This window comes from Maniola jurtina, chromosome 23, assembly GCF_905333055.1.
Source record: "Maniola jurtina chromosome 23, ilManJurt1.1, whole genome shotgun sequence".
In the NCBI taxonomy this organism is placed as follows: Eukaryota; Metazoa; Arthropoda; class Insecta; order Lepidoptera; family Nymphalidae; genus Maniola; species Maniola jurtina.
The window spans coordinates 2,635,050-2,648,997 of NC_060051.1; the positions used below are offsets into that span (position 1 = coordinate 2,635,050).

Here is a 13,948-nt window from a genome sequence, read left to right on the forward strand (position 1 = left end):
ATAAGAATCCATTTTGAGACGTCTGCAAGACTAATGCTCCCTCGGGCTTATCGCACAAAAGGTACCCCACCCCTCTTTATAGAATTTTCGGGCTTGCCTCTAAGGGGGAACCCCCTTTTTGCAGCGTACATTTTCATTTCCTTCATCTTTCCGCGCTCGAGGTAACCAGGGACGGACTTGGACCGTTCAAATAATCCCATCCATACTTACCTACTTAACATTATAAATGCAATAGTGTGTGTGTCTGTTTGCTACGTTTTCACGGCACGTTTTTACCGATTTAGACGAAAGTACAGAGATAGTTTGCATCTCGGGAAAGGGGGAAAATTTAAGAGTTCCCACAGGATTTATACACAAAAACTATAGTTTTTGCAACAACAAAGTCTATCGTAGCAATTTTTTAACCCCTGACCCAAAAAGAGGGGTGTTATAAGTTTGACGTGTGTATCTGTGTACCTATCTGTATCTGTCTGTGGCATCGTAGCTCCTAAACGAATGAACCGATTTTAATTTAGTTTTTTTTTTATTTGAAAGGTGGCTTGATCGAGAGTGTTCTTAGCTATAATAATCGAAGAAAATCAGTTCAGCCGTTTGAAAGTTATCAGCTCTTTTCTAGTTTTCTTATAGAGGTTTTTGTGTCGGGGGTTTTTAAATTTTGAGTTATTTAATAGCGCGTTCGATCCGTCCCTGCATCCAATTCCCCGTCTTACAGCGGCAACCTTAGACACCCGCTTCACCCCCCACCCCTCCCGCAGTTCGTTAGCGAACTTCCATACTTTGTAATATGCAAATGTCGAGTCTAAGGGGAAGCCGTGTTACGTCTTAAAATGAATTAATGACGTAGGTGATTTAGGGGAGGCGCTAGGGGTGGGTTTCAGGGGGGTTACAGGTGGGACTGCTTAGACATTTTGAGTAAATATTGATTATAATGTCTTCGCTTGTGTTTGTGTTTGTAAAATTGTTTTTGTTTGAGTTTGAGTTTTGTTATAATTTGAATTAGATACCTACCTGTACCTCAAAAGAAAAAATGAACCCTTATTAGCATCACTTCGTTTTCTGTCTGTCGTGACTGTCAAAAAACCTACCTAGTGTAGGTACCTACTTTCCGTTGACTTAGTAGGTATAGCACACATAATTATATCTAAAGGGAAAAATGCGAAAACCTTTGTGCTTACATTACAAAAAAAAATTAAAATGTGGTCATGAACAAATAATTAGTATTTTCAACTTTCAAAATATAATAGATAACTAGGTATACCAAGTGGGATATCATATGAAAGGGTATACCTATAGGTACCTGTACATTCTAAAACAGTTGTTAATTATTTTTATGCGTACCTAATAGTTTTTAATTTATCGCGCAAAATGTCGAAAAAAAAGACTATAATACCTACCTACCTACCTAACCATCGCTCGGTGCGCGAGTCTGACTCACACTTAGTGATAGGTATTTTTTGAGGTAACTAGGAATATCGTGAGGAAAATGATAAACTATGGGTGTGTCTTCCTTTAGGCCTTTTTAAGTACCTACTTAAATAAATACCTACCTTTAATTAAGGAAAACACCGTGAGGAAATTGATTACTTACCTACTTGTATTATGGATATGTTTTCCTTGTGAGGAAATTGATTACTTATATTATGGGTATGTTTTCCTTGTGAGGAAATTGATTACTTATATTATGGCTATGTTTTCTTTCTGAGGAAATTGATTACCTACTTATATTATGGCTATGTTTTCTTTCTGAGGAAATTGATTACTTATATTATGGCTGTTTTCCTTGTGAGGAAATTGATTACCTACTTATATTAGGTATGTGTATGTTTTCCTACTCACTGTATTATTTAGCGCTAAGCCCACACGACATGTTAACGCGATCCGAGGAGGGAAAATGCCAACCAACCATAACGACATGTCTTATCTAGCCACTTAGACAGCGCTTCTCAAAGTTTTGCTATTTTCACACTAATATTATAAAGGTGAAAGTTTGTGTGAATGTGTGTGTGTGTGTGTGTGTGTATGTGTATGTTTGTTACTCCTTCACGCAAAAACTACTGGACGGATTGGGCTGAAATTTAGAATGGAGATAGATTATACCTGGATATACTGGATTAGAACGTAGGCTACTTTTTATCCCGGAAAATCAAAGAGTTCCCACGGGATTTTTAAAAACCTACATCCACGGGAACGAAGTCGCGGGCATCAGCTAGTATCATATAGGTAAATGCAGTCGTATTCTGTTAAATGTATTCTCTAAAAAAAGCATTTTATACAATTTAGCCTCGATGTTTTAGGGTTCCGTAGATAATTAGGTATGTGCATTATATTTTGAGTGTGTGAAATATTTCTTTTCCGAGCTAGAACATCGCAGTAAACCTTGAAAGAAAAACCCAAAAAAATGTTCGTTTATTTTGCTCACAGCTTACAAACTATTTCATAAATCGTTGTTTTCAGTATTTGTTGCTTAAATACAGTTGGTATATGGTACATAATATACCGAAATTTCATATCCCTAAGTAGTTCAGTTTTTGTGATAAATAAAAAATATTATCGTATTTTGGATTCAATGAGTTCTAAGCAATGATACCGTCCCCCACATGCTGGGGTAAAAAAAATTTTTTTGCTCCTCTTTTATGTATGGGATCCCCCTGAAAAATAATTTAAAAGAATCTTTAATTCAATATTTGGTTTTGCGTCAAAGTTCTACACCAAATATCAAAATTTCAGGTTTGTAACTTATTTCCTCCTCTAGCTAGAGACCTGTGACACGCGGACAGACAGATAGAAAGACAGCAGAGTGATTAATAGTTTTTACCCTTTTTTACCTGTTTTTACCCTTTGGGTACGGAACCCTAACTTTGAGTACCTGCAGAACCCTAACTTTGGGTACGGAACTCTAAAAACGTTGTTTTGACTCGCCCCAGTTGCAGTGTTATAAGTTTGACGTGTGTATCTGTGTATCTGTCTGTGGCATCGTAACTTCTAAACTAATGAACCGAATTTAATTTAGTTTTTTTTTTGTTTGAAAGGTGGCTTGATCGAGAGTGTTCTTAGCTATAATCCAAGAAAATCGGTTCAGCTGTTTGAAAGTTATCAGCTCTTTTCTAGTTACTGTAACCTTCACTTATTGTCGGGGGTGTTATAGGTACCTACCTAAATTTTTACTTTACATTAATTGTTGGCAGTGCATTCGTGTTTCTTAATTTTTTAATTATGTAGAAGCGCCTTGTTTATCCTTAGTGAGTTTTTAAATGTTGAGAGCAACTGGCCTAGGCTTCGTCTTCCCCTCACGGATGTCAAATAGGCTTGTATAAATTCTTGCATGAGGATTATTTCTTAACTTATGTTGATGGCCAATTTCTCACATAGGATAAGCCTATTGAATGGTGCAGGTGTTGTTTTATCTTTAGGTAGGTACCGTGTCATTTTATAATTTCTATAAGTACCTACTACAGTTATCTATACCTATCTAGTTACCTGCCTACCTAAGTAGTTACCTACTTCTCATCACAGATTTCAAGACAGATTCTATCACAGAGCTGATAGATAACTAACAGTTACTCTGTGTTAGACTGTTAACAGGGTATAACCAGAACGCTAGCTAAAACGAAGACAGGTAATAGAACTAATTATTGGTGTCACTCAGAAAAGCAGGTATTATTTAAATATTTTTATCGAATTATTGGAATGTCCTCTCCAAAACCAACACAAAAAAACACAAGTTTAATGTGCAAGGTTATCCGAGAGTTTTAATCTAAACAAACTAATGCCAAAATAAATAATTTAATTAGAGCGTGATTGCTATCACAACATCTAATTATCCAGTTCACAACCCAAATACCGAAAATATGCGATATCGCTCCGAATCTCAGAAGGAGACTGAACTAAAACCTTCAAAACACCCGTATTTATGCAAGTTCAATCTTGTTGGCCTCCTAGTAACAGATTGTATGACATCGAATGAGCCAAATATCGATTTTACCAAACTACCTTCATCAGCTAAATTAATAATTTTATATTATTTTTGACAACTCAAATCAACTTTTTAAAAATAACCTTACATAATGATTTACCTACTGATACTTATGTTACCATAAAAAATACGAAAAAAACCTGTATTTTTGAAAGGTCACAACTCACAATATATTACAAATAAAACATCTGACTGACGCTAGAGGTCAACGAACGTTCCGTTAATAGGTCACTCGAAGTCAATGCCACGTCGTGGGTGGGGCATTGACCCGAGTTTTACACGCTATACAATGCGGGTTTGAAAAATACTAAATCACTAATACTACAAGATAAGGCAAATGATTTTTGGTAATGAATTGTATTTAACACGATCTCTCCATGAGATTCGCAACGTTCTAATAACACCCTGTATAAGCAGATATTCATAAAATTAGCATGGATATTACCTACTTAGTACTTAGGTATGAACGCATCCCCATCAATCCTTTTACAACCGAACATTAATTTTCCAAGACCCGAAATCGTAATAAAACTTGAAGCTATTTAATTAACATTGATGTAGTAGTAAAATTTGAGTGCCACCACCTTGTCTCAAGTGGAGGGGGGAAGGCCCCTACGAAAATGTCTTTCGCGCGAGGAATGAATAAGGTGTGCATGTCGTTATCTTCTCATACCTGTACCCCCAGTAGAGTTTCCCTTCTCACCAATTTTGATAGTATTCTAGTCGAAACATAATATCGTCAAAGTACAATGGACCTAAATACCCTTGAACGTAGGCTTATGGTATTTAATTGTGACAATGGCAGTATTATCCTCACAGGTTCATATAAAAATCTTTACTTGAAAGGGTCCAGTTTAAGGAATCAATTCTAGTATCGACTAATTTGTGAGAATAGTCGATAATAGGCAGGCCTGTCTCATGCCCTTGGATCATTGTACTTCAACACTAAAGTATATCGACACTCAAATAGGTACTATCAACGTTGGTGAGAAGTAAATTCTTGTACTAAGGGTACTGCTCGTAAGTTCGTAACTACCACGCAATGTATTGATTTTTGAGGGGGAGTTAGTTTGAGAATCACACTTGAAATTAAATGAAATGTCTTAAGAGAGTAACCCTAGCCTGGTCTCCATACAAACGTAATTAGTTTGGTTCTGATTTGAATATATAATTAACAAATTTAACTCAATGGCTAATAGGTAGGTACAGTCAAAGGCCGTAGGTCGTTTAGCACCTTAATGATCAGATTCGCGTGTCACAGTTATGCACATGCGTTAGGTGTGTATGGGGCATGGAAAAAGATCATAAGTACTTGCTTAAGTGCAACAGGTTTTCGATGCAATAGTTTCGCGGAATTGCTACTCGAATTCTGAGGCTGACCGTACATACCTACCTACCTTCGTTTTATAAACAACGTCTATAGAAAAAAAACGAATTTTCCAAAATTTTGTTTCATCGGGTCACCCATCCGGTTTCAACGTAGCTTAACCAAAACAATGATCCCGTACCAACTAGCGACGTCTACTTTGTAGATAGGAAAATAGATATTTCCACAATATTTCCCATTTATTTACCCACTTGTAAATATATATTCCGCTTCCACCAAGAATTTGATATAACGGTTTGAAACTTCGCAGCGCGCTCGTTTTGAATTTAGATTGCGTCTAGGGGTGTCAACCGTAGCTGCAGTTAACTAATAAATATGTCCAACCAGCAGTTCTTAAAAATCCCATGGGAAGTCTTTGATTTTCCGGGATAAAAAGTAGCCTAGGCCACTCTCTGGGTGTATAATTACCCATGCAAAAAATTACGTTGATCCGCTGCTCCGTAGTAGGGCGAACCAACAAACCAATAAACCAACAAACAAAGAAACTTTCGTATTTTTATAATGTGGGTAGTGATTAGTTCGTCGAAGGCCGATTTTTGGCAGAAGCCGAAGCTGATGAATCGGCTAGCGTCACAACCTTTGGCCGAACTAAATCCAAAGGTTTAATAGCAACGCCATGGTTGATAAATATTAACCTCATAGGCCTGCAAAGGATGCAGCTTACGTCCATATATAGGCTTATGCCTCGGATCCGTTCGTTCGTACAGCTCGTTCACACTGGCTGCGTAAGCGTTGCGTAAGCATAGACGTAGCGCGTACCATTGCGTTGTAATGTATGGAAATGTATGAGACATGGCATACAGCTTGGCGTGAACGTTCGTGTAGACGTTAGTAATGTGTGCAGTTATGTCTACGGATTCACGCGCGTCACTACGGACGTGTCACTGCTTGCTTGTGTACGTTCTTGGTGTGAATCGGCCTTTAGTTTGAATTATGGATGATCAAAAACCTAGCTACATACATAGTTTTGTTTGCTAGACCATCCCAGATCCATTCATGGTTTTCTGTAAATTTTGTTGAGTTGACTTTTTTTTTGACCACCGCTGTCAAACCCAACCCGCTGGATTATTGCCATACTTAAATAAAATTACACAGATTGCTACGCTTGGCTTGGCTCTTGGCTTTAGCGGTAGAGTGGTAACAGACCGCGACCTCTGACCAGAACGACCAAGCTTTATTCGTAATTTTACAAATAAAATCACGCCGCGGCATGCAACACGAAACCGCAGACAAGAGCAGTGAATACACATATATTTTAATACTAGCTGATGCCCGCAGCTTCGCCCGCGTGGATTGGTCAGATCCCCTGCAGCATCAGGATTGAGGAGTTGGACTCCAAATTTTTTATGAAACAATGTCGCAAAGTTCCTCTATCGATTAAAAAAGAAATGACGCAAATCGGTTCAGAAATCTCGGAGATTTCGGTGTACATAGGTAGAAAAACACAACTCCCTTTTTGAAAGTCGGTTAAAAAGTAGCCTATGTTACTTCCTGGTCAATTCTCTACTTGTCTGTGAAAATCCCGTCAAAATCGGTTCAGCCGTTCCGAAGATTACCCTTTTCAAACAGACAGACAGACAGACAGACAGACAGACAGACAGACAGACAGACAGACAGACAGACAAAAATTTTAAAAACGTGTGATTCGGTGTTGGTATCGTTCAAATAACCATATGAGCTTAATATGAGGTAGTTATTTCGAAATTACAGACAGACACTCCAATTTTATTTATTAGTATAGATTTTTCCGTGCAGTGCTAACCCTATATTTCTAGAAGACAAGGTGACTGACTGACTGACTGATCTATTAACTATTAACGCATAGACCAAAGTACTAGACGGATCGGGTTGAAATTTGACAAGCAGATTTAATGAAAGAAAGAGAGGAAATAAACGTTTATTTTTGAAAGCTGTGTCACTAACACATTACCAGTTATACCTACGGACTAAATTTTACTGCCGCCTCTGATAGATAAAGGAAGGATTTTTGAAAATTGAACACCTAGGGGTATAAAATAGAGGTTTGAAATTTGTATAACCCACGCGGACGAAGTTGCGGGCATAATCTCATCATCATCATCATCAGCCTGTGGACGTCCACTGTTGGACATAGGCCTTCCCTATAGAGCGCCACCACACCCTAAAAATCTAATTCAAGACAATTCTAAATGTTACAAATTTTCTGTGCATTGCCAACCCTATGTTTCAAGAAAGCAAAGTAAAGAGCAAAGTTAGATTGAAAGGCGCCGCAGTAAGGACGTGCCGGAGCGATGGGAAAGGAACGACTTGGAATTCCGGACCGGTTACGGGCTTTGATATTAAATTGGGAAAGGGGGAAACTTTTTTGATCAGGTTTGTACTGACTGACTCGACGATGATCGAGTCAAATTGCTACAATATCGTACTAATAGGTAGCGATAATGCCCGCTGGACCGATGACCTGAAGAAGGTAGCGGGGAGCGGGTGGATGAGGAAGGCGGAGGACCGTGTTTGGTGGCGCGCTCTTGGAAAGGCATATGTCCAGCTGTGGACGATTACAGGCTGATGGATTGGATTGGGAGGCCGCAAAATTGTACCTAAGTAGATACCTGCCTATATTTTGTTTGGCTTTGTATGTGTTTTTCTGTATTAGTAATTTTGTGGTGTACAATAAAAGAATATTCACTAGCTGATACCCGCGACTTCGTTCGCGTGGATGTAGGTTTTTAAAAATTCCCGTGGGAACTCTTTGATTTTCCGGGATAAAAATTAGCCTATGTGCTAATCCAGGGTATAATCTATCTCCATTCTAAATTTCAGCCCACAACACAACACACACACACACACACACACACACACATACAAACTTTCTCCTTTATAATATTAGTGTGAAGTGTGATTCATTCATTCATTCATTCATCGTGGTCGATAATTATGGGCCTCATAAGAAAGCTCAAAATCACTCAGCGGGCGATGTAGAGAGCTTTTAATGTTTTAATTTAATTTGAATTTAATTTATGAATGTTGTAAATGTTAGTTAAGTAGTTAGGCGCTAGGTAGGCACCTACCTACTAGCCTATGTTAATTTTAACTATTGACCGACAAAGATATGCTAGTCCCACGTACCTTAAATTGAAATCAAACAGATACAACTGAAGCCGGAAAGTCCTTGAATGGAGACCGCGTTTAAGCAAGCGTAGTGTGGGACGCCCTCCAGCACGATGGACCGACGATATAAAGCGGCTGGCGGGAAGTGGCTGGATGAGGAAGGCTGAGAACCGGGTGTGGTGGTGCTCTTTAGGGAAGGCCTATGTCCAACAGTGGACATCCACAGGCTGATGATGAGATACAACTGAAGACGTACTGCCTGTGCAAAGTTAGATCCCAACCCAGAAGAAATTTTCCTGAAAATATACTTAGTGCTCGAATAAATTTCATCTTCAAAGTGTACCAGCACACTTTACACCACATAATACCGCCATACGTATAACTTAGGATAGGAGAATTATACGTAATTATGTAAATAAGTAAGCTGTGCGCACCCCCCACCTTCTTCCACCCAAGGCGACCCCCCTTTCGCGAAAACCGGCGATATTATAACTTTGTGCGCCTTCTAGTTTTAACTGTGGAGATGGACTCATTTATTTGACATTATTAGAAGGTACTCAGCGAAATCTTTCGTCAAATACTATTATACTAGATGCCCGAAACTTCATCCGTATGGATTGAGGTTTTTTCCCATAGGAACTCTTTGATTTTCTAGGAAATTTGTCTATTTCAGTTTCTGGGATGCAAGCTAACCTTGTACCAAATATCATATAAGTAGGTACTTAAATCAGTTAAATGGATGGGCCTTTCCCATAGGAACTCTTGATTTTCCGGGTACTTTTTGTACCTAGCCTAAGTACGGCCTTTCCCGGGATATAAGCTAACTCTAAAGTTATCTTTCATCAAAATCGGTTAAACTCGGAACTGATATCTTTATTTACAAAAAACACGTGGGTAAGTAAAATAGGTATACCTACTTATAATATGGTATGGGGTTTCTCTGAAGGATAAGATCCGAAATGAGGAGATCCGCAGGAGAACCAAGGTCACTGGCATAGCCCAAACTATTAGCAAGCTGAAGTGGCAGTGGGCAGGCCATGCCTGTCGAGAGGCGATGGCCGTTGGAGCCGGATAGCCTTGAGTGGAGACCGCGTTTAGCAAGCGTAGTGTTGGACGTCCTCCAGCATGATGGACTGACGATATAAAGCGGCTGGCGGGAAGTGGCTGGATGAGGAAGGCTGAGGACCGGGTGTGGTGGCGCTCTTCAGGGAAGGCCTATGTCCAACAGTGGATGTATGTCCACAGGCTGATGATGAAGATGAAGTAAAATAAAATATTAAAATCCGTTTCCATGTCAGTCGGACCGCAGTAACACGATTCTAAGAAGTAGGTACTCAAGCGGCGCCATCTTGAATCTCATCCCGCGTCGTTACTTACGTGCCGCGTTAATGTATTAAAATATTATATGTATACACTTATATACCGACTTCGCTTGGTGGTTTTGTTCCTCGAGATTAACGCTTGAAGTTGGCGGGGAGATTCTATCTATTCTATTGTTTGAGTTTAACTTTTGATCCCATTTCTGCTTCAACTAGGTATGTACCGGTTCAAACCTGTAAACCTTCCGGAAAATTTGGTGACAATGTTGTAAAAACCTCCGTAATAATTTTCAAAATCAGATCATTAGTTACGAAGATTACCTACCCCCTACATAGGTAGGTAGGTACAAACAAATTTTATCTCTTTACATATATTTTAGTACTAGATATGCCCGCGGCTTCGCCCGCGTGGAGTTCGATTTCTGAAATCCCGTAGGAACTCTTTGATTTTCCGGGATAAAAAGTAGCCTATGTCCTTCCCCGGGATGTATGCCAAGTCTGTACCTTTCATTAAAATCGGTTCAGCGGTTGGGCCGTGAAAACGTAGCAGACAGACAGACAGACAGACACACTTTCGCATTTATAATATTAGTATGGATAGGTACCTATCGAAGTAGGTATAGGTACATTTCATCTAGTTGTCAAATTATTAAGTAGGTACCTACTCTTGTAAGAAGATAATAATTATTATTATTAGAATGATAAAACCTGTACCTAACCATTTTGACTGCGGAAACCAGGAGTAAAAGAAAAATAATATCGAATAACTTTATATTTATTCAAAAATAGGGCCTATTACAACAATAATAATTACAAACTAAGTATAAACTAGAAACTATATGTATACCTACCTACCAAGTATTAAAAACTAAGTAATACAATCTCTAATTAAATAGAAAAGAAGTTTCATGGTGTATAAATGTAAAACACATTATCTAAACCAACCAATAAAAATCGACTCAACGCGGAGTATTTTTTGAAGTTGGTTTTCTTTTGACCGTTGACATTCTATAGTCAATCGACATAAGCGCAGCTTTCAGAAGATCTTCGATTTGGCTCAGCTCCTTACAAGAAACAGGAAGGTTGTTCCCTTCAACACAAATGTTAACCAGACCTCTTGGCTTCCGGTCAAATAGCTTCTGAGACATTAGAACATTTGATAACTTCTTCAAGGATATATAAGATATGCTATTGTACGCTAAATTCAAGTAGCACACTGCATTGTTACCATAACAGTACTTCATTCCATCTTTCACTGAAGTATTAGAAGAACTAAACGGATCATTAAATTCTCCTAGTCTCTCTTCAACTATGTTAACAGCTTTATCATAAAACAAATAGTCCAAGTTAGGGTTACTCCTCGAATCACCCAAGGATTTCAGTGAACTTTCCTTTTCTAATTTCTTTTTCTTGGAACTAGCTGTAACTGGCTTTGACGCCTTCCTTTTTGCGACCGTCTTATCAAATTCGCCCGCTCTCAATTCTTTTATCATACTCTTTACCATGACATTCTTCTCTTTTAAATAATACATGTATCTACTTCTTGCATCAATTACTTCTTCTTCAGTGAGTAAGAATTCTGTTAGGCTATCCAGTATGAGACCCACACCATCATCAGTCAGACTGTTATCTGCTAAACTTATGTAGCTTAACTGTCGATTGGATCTGAGAGCTTTAGCCAATGGCACTACTCCTCTATCAGTAATCCTATTGGATGATAAGATGAGAGCCGTTAAAAATTTAGAGGCTGGTAGAGGATACGCCAATTTTTTGGCGATATTTTCAACAACTGCATCGTCAATCTTACATCTCGAGAGGGATATGTAGCGTATTTTATTTCTGCCCTCGAATAGAAGATCGTAATTTGCTTCTGGGAAAAAGGAATTGTCAAAACAGATCTCCGTTATGTTAGTGAAGTAGAGAAATTTGTCCATTTCATAAATCGTTTGCATATCCATGCCACCGTTTATTGTGATCCTCGTGAGATAAGTTTGGTATTTGATGATGAGTGCCATGATTTTGAATATTAAGCAAGGAAGCTGTTTGTTCTTATCGAATTTTAACTCGACTAGGTTACCGAACAAGTCGCAGTATGCTAATATTTTGATTATTTTCTGACTACCCATCAGTTGGGGAAGGTCGTCGGGAGATTTCTCTTCTTTTCCTTCAGACGATGTGAGCGTGCGACGAGATGTGTTCTGCCTGGTCGTGCGGGTTTTCCTACTTTTGTCTGCAAGTCCTACGCTGACATATTCACCTGTAGAAAATGAAATGTAACAACGTGAGATAAAGTTAAAAACTATGAAATACTTCCCAGTAACTGACCCTTTACATTAAGACAAATCTTTTTGATTCTCTCCTAATAAATAACAAAGCTCCCTATAGGTATGGCAATCTCCTATCTGCCTGAGAAATTCCTGGTAAGTAATGTTTCAGCTGAAATTATAGGTAATAAGACATAGGTATCATTACCACTTCATGTAGGCAAGTACATGTTAGGTTAAGTACTAACCCAGAACAATATATGATGACCCCGCGGTCTCCACGCAGATTTTTCTGCCCTACTCTTCCGTAGCTTTTGTAAAGCGCGACGCCAGTAAAGTATAGTTCGTGAAGGAAATCCTAAATGAGGGAAGGTAAATAAAAGGTAAGGGGGAAAAATTTGAGAGTATGTATGCCTAATGTATACCTATCATTGTAAACAATGTCGAAAAGAGCACCGGCCGAGTTTATTTTTTTGATTCTTCTTGGCAGGAAAAAGTTACAGTAAAAATAAGTACCAACTTAATTGCAAAAGTTTGCATTTTAAATTTATTTAAAAACTAGCTGATGCCCCCGACTTCGTTCGCGTGGATGCAGGTTTTTTAAAAATCCCGTGGGAACTCTTCGATTTTCCGGGATAAAAAGTAGCCTATGTGCTAATCCAGGATATAATCTATGTCCATTCTAAATTTCAGCCCAATCCGTTCAGTAGTTTTTGCGTGAAGGAGTAACAAACACACACACACACACACACATAAAAAACTTTCGCCTTTATAATATTAGTGTGATAGTGTGATGTGATTTCATAAAAAGCAGGATACCAGAAATAAAACCTTGCTCTGGGGCGCCACTTGTATAGGTACTTACAGTCTATATACCCGTATACCTATTCAATGTAGTTACTTTATTTTTCTTTCTTCTATTTTTAGGGTTCCGTACCTCAAAAGGAAAAACGGAACCCTTTATAGGATCACTTTGTTGTCTGTCTGTCTGTCTGTCTGTCAAATATGTTTCAATTTTCAAAATAAGATAATTATACCAAGTGGGATATCATATTATGAAAGGGCTTTACCTGTACATCCTAAAACAGATTCTTATTTATTTTTGTGTATAATAGTTTTTGATTTATTGTGCAAAATGTTGGAAAAATACCCGAGTACGGAACCCTCAGTGCGCGAGTCTGACTCGCACTTGGCCGGTTTTTATATTTCTTCTTTATTCCTTTCTTCTTTATTTATTTATTTTTCTGGTCAGGCTTTAGATACAATAATGATCTTACTTTGAATAACCTTGGTGATGACAACCGTACTTTCCAGTTGGTACTGGTTGCACGCCCAAGGCAAGAAGCTACAGAAATCGTTGGGTTGCGGGCGGTTGTCCTTGACTTCTTCAGTTTCACTTTGAGTCAACCTCTCCAAGGATTTTGCTGTGCTTTTATATTCGTGTTGCATTGCAGTTGGTTTTATTGTGAATTGTTCCACTGTAAACAGAAATAATATCGTGAATTTATGGTGCTTAGATTAAGGAACTTGATAGAAAAATATTTTGACTATCAAATTGAAATCTGACAGAATATTAGGTTACCTATGTCAACCGAATATTATGTCAAATTAATGCAGACTTTCCATCGCATAGATTTATAGATTTGATCTTATATGTCAACTAGCTTTTGCTCGGTGCGCGAGCTGCTAAAGCAGCTCGCGTGACGTGGTAAGGTTAATTTAATTATATAAAACCAAATTGATTTATTAAGATACAAAATTCACCCCGAAAACACCATAAAACGACACCCACATCGATTTTTTTCTTATAAAATGCATGTCCGCCATCTTGGATTTCAAAATAAATGTCGTTATCAAAATCAGCACCGTGGAAAACTCTGAAAACGACATCCATATCATTTTTTGTAAAAAACGGGGT

General features: G+C 38.3%; 1 protein-coding gene across 1 annotated transcript; it reads right to left on the reverse strand.

Moving 5' to 3' along the window:
* Window positions 1–10,580: 10,580 nt before the first annotated feature.
* Window positions 10,581–13,596, reverse strand: LOC123877236. Its single transcript, XM_045923791.1, has 2 exons — window positions 13,308–13,596; window positions 10,581–12,023 (listed from the first exon to the last, which is right to left on the reverse strand). Exons 1-2 carry the CDS (start codon window positions 13,477–13,479, stop codon window positions 10,726–10,728), a joined length of 1,470 nt encoding a protein of 489 aa, XP_045779747.1. The 5' UTR covers window positions 13,480–13,596; the 3' UTR covers window positions 10,581–10,725.
* Window positions 13,597–13,948: the final 352 nt, after the last annotated feature.

Bases quoted from the DNA above. Each gene is read 5' to 3' on its own strand.
- LOC123877236 (XM_045923791.1), bottom strand. From the start codon at position 13,479: ATGCAACACGAATATAAAAGCACAGCAAAATCCTTGGAGAGGTTGACT. The intron at 12,024-13,307 runs GTAAGATCATTA...CATTTTCTACAG, and splicing joins CATCACCAAGGTTATTCAAA to GTGAATATGTCAGCGTAGGA.